At 40.6% G+C, this 12,663-nt stretch overlaps 2 protein-coding genes across 11 annotated transcripts; both read right to left on the reverse strand.

Moving 5' to 3' along the window:
- Window positions 1-863: 863 nt before the first annotated feature.
- Window positions 864-5,846, reverse strand: LOC149679050 (uncharacterized). Of its 10 annotated transcripts, none has more exons than XM_089836857.1 (10): window positions 4,337-5,846; window positions 4,202-4,243; window positions 3,935-4,108; window positions 3,707-3,849; window positions 3,555-3,628; window positions 3,443-3,492; window positions 3,238-3,370; window positions 2,766-3,115; window positions 2,516-2,702; window positions 864-1,191 (listed from the first exon to the last, which is right to left on the reverse strand). In XM_089836857.1, the coding sequence occupies exon 1, from the start codon at window positions 5,844-5,846 to the stop codon at window positions 5,070-5,072; it is 777 nt and encodes a 258-aa protein (XP_089692983.1). In that variant the 3' UTR covers window positions 864-1,191; window positions 2,516-2,702; window positions 2,766-3,115; window positions 3,238-3,370; window positions 3,443-3,492; window positions 3,555-3,628; window positions 3,707-3,849; window positions 3,935-4,108; window positions 4,202-4,243; window positions 4,337-5,069. The 10 variants fall into 10 exon arrangements, with proteins under 10 accessions (XP_089692983.1, XP_089692982.1, XP_089692981.1 ...); XM_089836856.1 differs by having other exon boundaries at window positions 2,766-2,846; window positions 2,964-3,370; XM_089836855.1 differs by having other exon boundaries at window positions 2,766-2,846; window positions 2,941-3,370.
- Window positions 5,847-7,138: 1,292 nt separating this feature from the next.
- LOC149679051 (uncharacterized) lies at window positions 7,139-12,449 on the reverse strand. The gene is made up of 3 exons (XM_089836865.1): window positions 11,519-12,449; window positions 11,374-11,450; window positions 7,139-7,531 (listed from the first exon to the last, which is right to left on the reverse strand). The coding sequence occupies exons 1-2, from the start codon at window positions 11,990-11,992 to the stop codon at window positions 11,436-11,438; spliced, it is 489 nt and encodes a 162-aa protein (XP_089692991.1). The 5' UTR covers window positions 11,993-12,449; the 3' UTR covers window positions 7,139-7,531; window positions 11,374-11,435.
- Window positions 12,450-12,663: the final 214 nt, after the last annotated feature.

The raw sequence follows: 12,663 nt of genomic DNA on the forward strand, positions 1-12,663 counted from the left end.
GGAGACAACGAAAATCAAAATACCGGCGCGTGAATATACCTGTGATCTTACCCCGACCGGTGCGGTAATCCCCTTTTCGCTACATTTGAAAGTGATTAACAAATTATTAGAAGTTCAGCAATTTATGACTCGCCGTCATTTTAAAATCTTTATTCTCAAAACGGCGCCAGAAAATAGATACTACACGCGTCTCGAAATAGAGCGAGGTGTTCGCGTATCGGTAGCTGGACCGATGGCCAAGTTATTTAACATTCCCGAAGAGGGAGAAGTTTTGCAACATAGCCACTCGGGTGTAGCGTTGGTGAACCCCCGATTGAGATCAATGACACTGACAGAGGCTAATAATTTTTGGACTAGCGAATACGATGTTGATAGATTTCCAGAAGATCCAAATATGGCTGACCAGCCGTCCCTACCCGGATATCAACAGGATAACCCTCAAGGCAAACGAGTCGACAATTACGCGTGCGAGATTCCTCCCGGGGTTTATTATCATATTAGCGATGTTTTAAGTGCTATGAGCGAAGCCATGTCCCCGACGCATAGGAAAAGTCTAAAATTTACGCAGAATGTAGACGGAACCGTGACGGTTTCAAAACTGAACGATACGGTCTCCATTTTGTTTCCCAAAACAACACCCGGGAGGGGACTGGGACGATTGCTAGGCTTTAGTGCCAATCAATTAGATCGGTATCTTAATAACGAGACTTCGGAGTATCCCGCTGATATCATGAGAGGCGTCGATGCCATGTTTGTTTATACCAATATTATTCGGCAACAGGTAGTAGGTGGTGGTCAAGCTCCTCTGCTACGTTTCATAAAAATGCCGGCTTTTTCGCTGCTAGACGAGGAGAACCAGGAAATATTTAATAATATCGACTTTTATCCAATTTCAACCAGCGATATACAAGAAATTGAAATTGAATTGAAATCCGATTACGGGGAAAATATTCCGTTTAATTTGGGCAAAGTATATATTAAACTGTTTTTTAGGCGTCGACGTCAATAGCCCAGAAGCAATGGTACCTAATAGATACACTCTGTATTTCCAAAGAGGATCCTCCCTTCCGGCTTTACACGCAAACGTTTTCCAATCGGGTGGTCGTTTTAGTGTTGGCGGTATCTTTAATTCTTTATTGCGCAAAATTACACCCTTTATTAGGCCGGCCATTAGTACTTTAGCGTCCGAAGCTGTTGGGTTAACGAGTAGAGTAATTAGCGATGCCCAAAACCCCGGAATATCACCTCGAGAATCGATTAAAAGAAATGTCAAACAATCTATAAATTCCCTACTACATAAAGGCGTGGACCGGTTCGTCAACACTCAAAGCGGGACGGGCCGAAAACGAAAGAGGACTGCTAAAACAAGCCGGAGCAAACGTGTTAAGCAACGCACTAAACGCGATTTTCTAGACTAATCATGTCGACCTACGAAAGTGTTCTTTCCGACTTTGAAGTATTTGAAAAGCCAGTGGTGAATAATAATATTGTGGGGACTAAAACGACTGCTCATTATCCCATTGCCCCACTAACTAATGCTAAATATGTAGAATTTATCATTCCCCCCTCTAACAATTATCATGATTTGACTAAAACTCTTTTGAGAGTAAAATTTCGCGTTTTGCACGAGGACGGCACGGTCGTTCCAGATGCGGAAAAGAAAGTCTCGGTGACAAATTTAATAATTGCCTCGCTATTTTGTCAAGTAGAATTATTTCTCAATGGCGTCGCTGTCCAGCAACCTAATAATATGTACCCATATATGGCCTATTTTAAAATACTTTTAAATTACGGACAAACGGCGGCAAATTCCTGGTTAACTTCTATGTTATATTATTTGGATACCATTATCGAACCGGCGACGGCTTTAGATAACGCCAATATTAACAAAGAAGATAATGGTATTGGTCGTCGCGCTAAACGCGTGGCACAATCAAAGACGTGCGATGTAATTGGCGAATTATTTTTGGATATGTTCAAAACGCCCAAATTCTTACTAGATAATATCGAGGTGCGAATTAGACTTCATCGAAGCTCCACGGATTTCGCTATTATTCACAATGAGCAGGGCAAAAAGTATAAGATTGATTTAACGGAATGCACTTTGTTTACGCGCGAAATTGAGGTTAATCCCGAACTGCAACTAGCTCACGCCCAGATGTTAAACTCGGGAATAAACGCTCGCTACGAAATAAACTCTATTGTTATGAAAAATTTCTTAATAACCACCGGAACGCAAGATTTTATTAGGGACAGCTTGTTTACGGGGCAATTACCCTCGCGAACTGTCGTGGCTTTCGTTACTAATAAAAAATTTGTAGGGGAAGCAACTTCTAACCCCCTGGATCTCCAACACTTCAAACTCGATTTCATGCAATTCTCTTTAAATTCGCAAAATTATCCCGATATCCCCTTTACGCCCAATTTTGACGACGACCAGTACGTTAGATGTTACAATTCTTTATTCGAGGGTCTCGAGATATTAGGTCTTGACCGAGGAAATATAATTTCTTACGATTTATATAAGAAGGGCTTTTTTGTCGTTGTTTTTGATTTGAGTAGAGAACATCTCGCTTCGTTAGGTCTAAATTCCATGCCCCAGACTGGTAACTTGCGATTATCGTTAAGATTTAGCTCTCCGCTAACCGAAAACGTCACGTGCATTGTCATGGCCGAATTTCCAAACAACCAATTAATAATATCTAAAAACAGAGAAATTATTTATAATCACCCCAACGTATAAAAGACTAAAACTTTATAAATACAATATCAGTCGCGAGCCAAGATGCACCAAGTACACACCGTCACGCCAAAGCTCGACATTTGCGTCATTGAATCTATTGAACCTAAAATATTAATTCAAAGATCGGATACGCGTACAAAAACTATATTAAAACCTAACGCCTGGTACGCTTTGTTTCGGTTTCAAAATGAACTCACGTCCTTTTTTGACGGAAAAATACCTCGCTATCATATTTGGTTGCCCGTCAAAGAGCGCATCAAGCTGGAATGCTTCGTCAACTCGAAAGATGAACGTCTAATCGATCTTCGATACTATGAACGAGGTAGCGGCAGTCGTTATTTCCTCAACTTTAGCACCAGCGAAGGATTTAGCCTGAACAAAACAGGATGGCAGACGTTGATCGACTTAAAGCCGTTGATTGACGAGGATCTCAAGGCTAAAGGGATAGCTGTCTGTCGCATGCGCGAATTAATTTTAAACGAGCTCACTACCACCTTGTTTGACGTCACTTCCACTTGCGCCAACGTCGAGTGTCGAAAACAAATATGCCACTCTCAAAGCTGCTCGGAATTTGACACAAATTTCAGCGATCGAGTCGAGCGTAATTTGCACGAAGCGCTGCCTCAACTGGATCGTGAGAAAATTTTGCATCAATTTGAGACCGACCATGGATGGATCGAGGATCAAGAGGATATTTACGCTTATTTTGTCAACAGTTTTGCCGATTTAAAGAATGCCTTGATTTATGGCTATTAAGATAAATGTATTGATATATCGTATTTGTTTAACTGATATTGTTTTTATAAAATACCTTTGCGTGTATTAAATAAAGTTGTTTATTGGGAAACCATTTAGTCGTTATTTATACTTGTCAAGACATGGATGCTAAAATTAGAAAAATTTATTACGACGTGGCAAATCCGGCCGCTTATGGGTCGCTAGCCAGATTACAAAAGGCCTTACCGGACGTGCCAAAAGCAAAATTAATCGCCTTTCTCGAGAAACAGCCCGCCTATACGAAACATCGATTTCGACGTTTCCGATTCAAAACTAACCAAGTGTACGCCTCAACTATCGATGACGTTTTTCAAGCTGATTTGTTGGATCTACCGAAATTAAAACGTTTTAATAAAAATGTTCGCTATGTTTTGTGCGTCATTGACGTCTTAAGCCGCTACGGATGGACAGTACCTCTTAGAAACAAAACATCTGGCGAGGTTATCGAAGCTTTTAAAAAAATATTTCGAGAGAGGATCCCTTTAAAAATATACACGGACTACGGTGGGGAATTTAGTTCGCGCAACTTTGCCTCCTTCTTGAAACGAAACAATGTGCAAATACATTTTGCCAGGAGTCAGCATAAGGCTAGTTTAGCGGAACGCTTTATTAGAACAATTAAGGAACAAATTGCCCGGGTTATTACGGCCACGGGGAATAAAAATTACGTTAAATATTTACCTTTAATTACTCAAGCCTATAATGAACGGGTTCATTCAACTACTGGAATTGCACCGGTTCATGTTAATATAGATAACGAATCAATCATTTGGAATAAACTGTACGGGAAATCAAACGGAATTAATCGATATGCACCGAGGCTTAAAGTTGGCGATCACGTGCGTCTTTCTATAGCTAGTAGAGTATTTAGAAAAACCAGCTCGGGAGGCACCTTTACTGACGAAATATTTCGAGTTGTTGACGTCATACCCAGGTCACCGCCCGTCTATCGCGTAGCGGATTTAAAGGGGGAGCAAATTTTGGGTGTTTTTTACGGCGCCGAACTACAAAAAGTCTCGTTACCCGAGACTAAATTATGAACACTTCGCAAATAAACGCTCTCTTAACTTGCGACAAAAGAACGCGACCCTACTATTTAGGATGCTTCCCAGTAAACAGACTCCCAGAACGGCCAAAAAGGTCCAAATTTTGCTTTATATTCAATAATGAAGCAGCTGGAGAGGCTGGAGAACATTGGATAGCGTGCTTTTCTAACAATGACACGGTGGAAATGTTTTGCACTTACGGAAATTCGCCGCGATACTATAAAGTTAATTTAAAACGATACGGGAAACGAGTTGTTTACAATAAACAACAAATTCAACATCCATTTTTTCAACTGTGTGGCGTCCATTGTTGTCTGTACCTAGCACTCCGCTGTGGGGGCGTAGCTAGAAAGACGATATTAGACGCCATCTATGACCAGAATCTTAAACTTAACGACTATGTCGCTTTATTATATTTATCTTTACATTTAAAAAAACATGTACACAGATATTGTTCGCAATAAAACAATTTTTTATTTGTCTAAATATTACATTTTTTTTTATTAATCAATATCGCGCCATTTATTATGCCTCTTTCTCCTCTCGTTAGATGGAACCAGCGGTCCTAAGTTTTGGAGTTCGTCTTTCTTTTTTCGAGGTTTTTTCTTTTTTTTCTTGTTTTTCTGTTTAGCGGAGGCCGTCTCAAACAGGTTTTCCAAGTCCGTTAAATTGTCCCCGTTTTCCTCCGCTAAATTCTCTTGTTCATCGACAATTTCCTCTTGTAAATCGTCGTCATGATTTGCATAACCGACAGCTCCTTCTTCTAGCTCTCTTTTTGGCGTGAAAAATGTGTTTTGCAAATGATTTGCAAGAACTTCGGCTTGCCGTTTCACCATATCTCCAACATAGGTCGGCCCAAATTGTTGGTAAAAATCTTCTGGTGTTGGTGTCCCCGCAGTCGTTTCGCTTTTTAAAACCTTTTGCCGAGGCTCGGTTCGTTTAGGCGTAGTAAAAGAACTGCCCGAAGCGCTTGTTGTCGGTGATGACGTGGCATAGCTCGGCCATGACAATTGTTTTTTTCGCGGGGGCATTTTAGGGGTGACCGGTAATGGCGGCGTGGGGACATTAGACATTGCCTGTGTTACGACCTCAAATTTAGGTAAAGGAATTTGTTTCTCGATACTTAAATATTTCTTAAAAGCGTCTAAATATTTATATAATTTATCGTAGGCATTCAATGGCGATTTTAAAATATCCTCAATCTCTCGGTCCAAAGCCGAGTGCTCTTGGGCAGCTGTTGAAGTTACTGCGCTAGCGGGCACGAGAACCATTTGTTTCATAGTTTAGCAGCTATGGCTTGGACAATCGAAGGCAAGATTGCGGCAAGCAACGTCGTAAGAAAACCACCTGATTGCTGCAACAACAGCTTTTTTTTGCTTTTCTGCGACAAGGTACTTGATCCGAGTTGTCTAATAATTTTCTTGTACTTTGCTAGCTTTTTCTTGCGATCTTTACTCAAAAAAATACCCCCGCCCTTTAAATTCTTACAAATTGTCTGAATGCTCTTTAATTGAGGCGCGCTACTATTGTTTAAGAGGGTTCGCCGTTGTTTACAGCTAGTTTGACGCAAACTCTGTAAATAAGGGACAAATTTGGCAAACTTGGCTGAGGGACGCGCTACGACGAGCCGGGAGCGTTTTGCTGATCGACGTTTAACGCGTGGGGCCATTATTCAAATGACAATTAAATTTAATCGACATAGACATACATAGGTGATTCGTGAGGTAGAACTCGCGACCTTAATCGTAAATTTTCCGGAGTTTCTTGTTTTAAATCAATTAACAAATAGCTATAGGGTTCTCTAGTGGCTAGTCTGTACGCCTCCGTAATACGCTTCGGGTTATCTGGACTTATTTGTTGCGCCAAATATCTAATAGAGGCGACATCTCGAGGATTTTTCATTATTATAAAATAGGAAGAGTTTTGAGAAATTATCCGCGATTGGCTACCCTTGGGAAACAGTTGTTGAGTAATAATAATAACCGTATACCCTAAATGATGCGACGTCACGCACACTAAATCGGCAATATGAGTTTGTTTAAATAATTGGCTAGCTAAGTCGTCTAGTATCAAGTAGGAGTCGCGATGAGTCTCCCAAAAATCCGGATCCGCCGTTGGCAAGCCTTGAATAAATTGAATTCCCGGAATCAATTGTTTCAATTTTTCGTAGTTTGGCTGCCAGGCGGCGTAGCAATAAATAACCTTTTTATGCGGCGGGTCAAACATAAGCTGATGATTTTGCAATAAGTTACTTAAAAGAAAACTCTTCCCCGCTTGCGTTGGCCCCACGATTAGAAACTGAGCGGGTGTTTGGAACTTTAAAGAATGCGAGACTGACTCGGTCGAATTCATTTTAAATAATAAGCATTTTATTATTGTTGACAGGTTATTTATATTAAAAAAACATAAATATTTAAAAAAACATTAATAATCAAAAAAATTAATACACTATAAACCCAAAAACCCCAAAAACCCCCAAAAAAAAAAAAAAACCCTTACATATTTTTTTTTAAAAAAAAACAATATACACAAAACCCTTTTACCCAAAAAAAATCCCTATTAATTAATTGTTTTTAAAAATTGTTTTTCAAAGTTCGTTATCCTTTGGCGAAAGCGTTGGTCGTTGATCAGGTCAAAGTTCACGCGAGACTCGGAGGGTAGTTGGTACACACGCACTACAGAAGAAAACACGACGGATTTATGCGCACGCGCACTTTTTCGTTTCCCGACCGCTCTTTGTTGATGGCTGGGCATGTTTGGATTAGAGGCTCGCAAACATCCTCGCCCTCGCTGGTCGGGAAGTCGGGAAACCCCTGACGCAGTGGTTTGTTGTTGCACGGTTTTTTGGAAACCATCGGACACGATGGGCTGTGTTTCCGATGTTCCCTCGATGGATGGTCCGTGCAACGCCACTGGTACAAGGCGATGCCGCAAAAGGCGCAGCGCGTCGTCTGTGTTTCTACATCTGCAAGATAGAAACCGTCTTTGGCCAGGGCTTCGATAGGAACGCAAGATTCCCACAAGCCCTCAAAAGTATGTCTTCGCCTAGCCTCGTAATTCATGCGAGAGAGATGTTGAAGCGGGTGTTGCCTCTTTGAAACCGTAGGGTCGACTGGTTGTCAAATCGGCGTTCAACAATCTCTTATTCGAGGTTTGGCGAAATCTTTTGGTAATTTTAACGGCCTCTAGCTGCAGCTTGTATTTATCCCGTTTAAAATTAAAAGGGACATTGACTGTAACTTCCTTTTCCGGATTCATCGCTACACTTTCAAAGGTTTCAAAGTCAAGTTTTTCAAGATTTTCTCGATTTAACGTCAACCCTTTAATTTTCTTGACTTCTTTTCCTTTGCTAGTGCGAAACGAGTAACTTTTGGCACCGGTACTACAAAAGGAAGTTATATAATCACCGCCGAGTTCATCCGCCCAGCAACCAATATGATTGCCAGTTGGAATGTCAAACTTTCCCGGTAGATGGCGGTAGATTATTGAGTCGGTGTCACAATACAAGGCTGCGCGGTCTAATTGAAGCAGCATCTTGTTCAATTCGAGTCGCCCGTAGCAAGAAACAAAGCTCCCCACAATGGCCGACCCCAGTTTGTAGTCCGAAACGTAATCGCTTTTGGCTTTGTACGATAAGAGAGCGATCGACTCCGTAACTGGCCGTAAGTCGACTAATTCCAGAGTGTAATCGCTCGCGTATCGTATCAATTCGTAATAATTGTTGATAAAGATGCTGCGAATCTTTCCCGTATTCAGAGCCATGCGACCCCAAAGAGAATTTAAATTAATTTTAGCGATATTACGCAGTGAAGGATTTGATTGAATATCCGCCACGGTCAGAGAAAGCTTTTCATTCTTGTTTATATCAGCGATATACGCCTCTTTTTGCAGAGGCGTTTGAGCGTGAGCGGGAAATCCGGAATTCTTCACTTTTAGGGCGATAAAATCAGTCATGTACTGGGCGAAGAAATATTCCGTTTTTGGATAATGGTACACCTCGAATATATCGAGGAGTTTATATCCATGCTCCATAGCGGCATAGACTTCAACCGTTGGCCAGACTGATTCGAAAGCCCTTTCGTTGACAGTGTGATCGCAGATTTCCGCTCGCAATTCTAGACACGTGCGACAGAGGGCGTAGGCTAATTTACCACCGCTGCGGAAGGGAATTAAGGGGATGTGGAGATCTTGAGGGGGAAGCAGACGACAACTCATAACGCCAAAATACCACCCTGGCGATTTGTCAAAATCTCTGCTATAGATTATGGGGTGGCCGCTAGGGTACGGACAATCGCGACAAACTTTCGGGTACAAAGAAATAATATCCTTGTAGAAAATTTTCTCCTCACCTTGCACGTGGCAGTTAAGAACAAAATTTTCCGTCCGTCCCCCATAGAGAGCGCTACGGGCTGATATTTGAGGTCGAAAAGTTAAACTTTTGCAGAAAGCCTTTGCTTCGGCGTTTTCTTTTAAAAGCTTAGCAAATTGACACTCAAAGATCGAGGTATATTCATACCCGACCATCTTCTCTTTAATAAACAGCTCTCTATCTAGGGTCCGCTCGTACAGAAATCTGTTGCTGGCTTTGAGTTGGGTATTGTAGGCATTAAGTTTTTGGCATGGACAACCGTGAAAGTAGCAACCGTGGAAATCGTAGATTTTGGGAGGAGTTTCGCTATAGCCGTCGACTAAATAGCGACCCACGCGGTACTCGCCCCCGTAGCTTAAAGCAGTGCGCAATTTTATATTTTCAGTTTTCTCCACCCAAGCGAGATATTTTAAGCTAATTTGACTGTGATTAAATTTTGCGTTATAGCCGTTAGAAGGAACAATACCCATGCTGTAAGGTTTATAGTAATTGTTAAGATAAATAGTGGTTAGAGCACCCGCCAAAGTAATATTTTTTAAGCAGAAAGGGTCTAATTTGGTTAGATCTACGTAAATTTTTCTAAAAGCTTCGACGCCTTGTCTCAGGACTTTGACGTCTTGAATGCAATATTTAATAAGCTCCTCTTTGATGTTGTAAATAGATCCTTCCATTGACGCGTACCAAGTTTGAAAATCTCGATAATCATTGGCTTTCATTTGAGCTACGTTAAAGTACGAAGCTTCAGGGATGACGCCAATGTAATTAAGATTTTCTTCGGTATGAAAATCAAATGGAAAGAATCCTTTCGCCACATCGCCGAGGCTAAACATGCTAGTGAAATTACGCAGAGGTTGACTAATGTAATTGAAGCTATCGAGGAATCTAATTTGCGGTCCCTCGAGATGAATCATGAGAATTTTACTGCCGTCAAAAATAACGGCAGGGGTGACGTGTCTATGGACTAAAGCGTTAAGAATTAAGAAGTTATCAAAAGCTTTCGCGTAATGAGCTACGACTTGAGTGTTAGTAAAGCGCGGTTGGTACGTTTTACGTTTCTGTCCAGTCAAAACTACCTGCTCGACGCTAAATAAATAATTTAAAAATTGCTCGACGCAATTGGCGCCGTAAAAAATTTTGGTTTCAAAGCCAGCTTCAGTCTCTACGTCGCAAACTAGTAAAATGGGGACGTGGATATTATTTCTAAGAATAGTCTCAATGTCGTAATAAATAAACCGCGAGGCTTTCATTTTGGTTTCCAAAGGCATAACAAAATGTTCACCTGGCGGATGAACTATTTTACACTGAGAGCATTCGGGATTGCAGTCGTGGTCGTCACCCATCAGCCGCCCACATTCTAAACATCGTTTTTGGTTCGCGCAGGTGCCATTAAGTAAATGAGTTTCGTAGCAGGGGCCCGGGAAAAAGTAGCGGTGGCATTCGTCGCAACGTTTTAAAACGTCCTCGTTGGTTAAATGAAAAGCTTCTCCTTGGCACCGAAAACATATATAGGGTTTTGTATCCTCGGGGCATTTATGCTCTTTTAGCAATTCACGTTTGTAAAACGATCTCAAGCATAAATCGCAAGAGGTAACACCGCCCATCATGCCATGCCAAGTTTTCGCGGGGTGGATATGGTCGCCAATTTTTAATAAATAGATAAATTTAGGAGCTTGGGGGCCTTTGAAAAATATGGTAAAATTATTCGCAGCATCAACGATTACGATTCGATAATGGGGAGCTAAATAATTTTGAAATTTTTGAATATCTTCTAGAGTAACAAAACCTTCGGGGACTCCCGCTTTTCTGTGCAAGATTTTCGCAATATTACCTTGAAGAGTGCTATTGCGTCTCAGTTTGTTAAAATTGTCCTGGTTAAAGGGCGGACCTTGCTTATTTTGTTGATAAAAGTTGCGATCGGCCATCTCTTTACCCAGAACTAAACTTCGAGCAAAACAGAGATTATCATTATTCTCCATAAAAATAAATTGGTTATTTTGTTTAACGAAATAATCCAAATTAACCAAAGTTCTATTTTTTATAGATTTATAATAAGTTCCTATATTTGCATCGAGGTTTAGAAAAATTATATCAAACTGAAAATCTTCGCCATTAAAGACAAAGTCCCGACTAGATTGCGTTACTCTATAGATGGTGCGCATAATTCGCTTACTGGTGAATTTGTCAATTTTTATAAATTTAATATTAACGGGGGTCGTCAATCCGGGGGAGCTTAAAACAAATCGAACCCGATTATACCCGGGATTCTCGGTTACTAATTTGCGTATAACTTCGTCGAGAATTTTTCGAAAAATTCGAAAAAAATCTCGCGTTGGAATGTCTTCCAGATTTTTGAAAGCTATACGCAAATCGATTTGTTTACAATGCCACTTGCGACTCGTTTTGTCAATCTGTCGCTCAATTGTGTAGTACCGGTTTACCTGTGCGTGTTCCTCTCCGCCACTACCCTCCGAGTCACTCCCGCTGCTGCCGCTGCTCGAACTCATTTTTTGAATCTCTATCAGAAATAAAAAAAATTGGAACAAAATTTTTGGTTTGTAAATTTATTGTTAATAAGATACTTACTTTGCTTGGCGGCTGCTGCGTGGCCTGCGCGTCACCCTTTATGTCTTCCACCAACCGGTGGAAGGCGTTGAGGAGCTTGACCGCCTCTTTATCTTTCCCGTCAACGACTCGTTTCAGCCGCTTGTGGCTGCACTCCCAAAGCTTGTCGGCTTGGGAGTCTTTTATATCCTTAAATTTGTAGACACTTATGTCTACAAAATAGTCCCCTTTTCGCGGGGGGACTCGCGTCTCGAAGTATTGACCGTCGCTCCTCAGACGGTAAGACCCTTCAATGCCGTGAATGCCCACGACGTGTTTTTGTAGTACGTCTTGGACGAACGTCTCGTCGTCCGAGTCGATTAACACCTCGACAGGGTCGGGCTTCAAAAATTGAGTTATGGTCCGCTTACCACTGCTGGTTCCGGCTCGATCCCCAGGAGAAGACGGTGGAGAGTCAAACATAGACTGTGATTCTTGAGGATATTTGCTACTCATGGCTGGATTGATTGTGAAAACCCTATGCCCATGCTCGAGCTTTTATACCCAAAATCTCAGGGGCATTTTTTTTTAAAATACAGGCCCAGACATGGTTTTTTTTTTTTATTAAGAGTTTAAAAAATATATAATTATGTCTGATATGCTATTTTTTAATTTAACCTTAAATGCATTTTTTATTTACGAGTTGATACTAGAGATTATGAAGTATGTTACCATAAATACCCATATAAAAAAGACCTCTCTAGTTTAATATTAATATACATTTATTTAGATTTAAATCATGTTAAAAAAACAATTCCCGTCCCTCCCAAAGTAATTAGTTTTAACCTTCACTAATAAATTGTTTTTCTTATATAAAGCGATCTCGTGAGAATTATTCAAATTATTCGAAACACGCCTAAACAAGCTTTTGCATACGAATAATATTTTATCCCCTTAGGCATTTATCAAAGTAACTTCTTTTTAACCTTCGCTAAAGGGTTTTTTATATAACACGATCTCGTTTGAATTATTTAAAACACACCTAGAGAACTTTTTTTGCATACAAAAAAAATTAGACCTCGAAGAGATTTTGTAATTTTATGCTTATATATCTAATTAACTTTTGGCTATTTATTGAATTTTAAGAATCTTGAAAGTATTGCCTAGACACTATTAGATTTGACCTC

Source organism: Phalangium opilio, unplaced genomic scaffold (assembly GCF_054372755.1).
Source record: "Phalangium opilio isolate 3A_F unplaced genomic scaffold, DU_Popi_V2 ptg000042l_1, whole genome shotgun sequence".
NCBI lineage: Eukaryota > Metazoa > Arthropoda > Arachnida > Opiliones > Phalangiidae > Phalangium > Phalangium opilio.

Coding starts and splice junctions, on each gene's coding strand:
- LOC149679050 (XM_089836863.1), bottom strand. CDS start 5,846: ATGAAACAAATGGTTCTCGTGCCCGCTAGCGCAGTAACTTCAACAGCT.
- LOC149679051 (XM_089836865.1), bottom strand. CDS start 11,992: ATGAGTAGCAAATATCCTCAAGAATCACAGTCTATGTTTGACTCTCCA.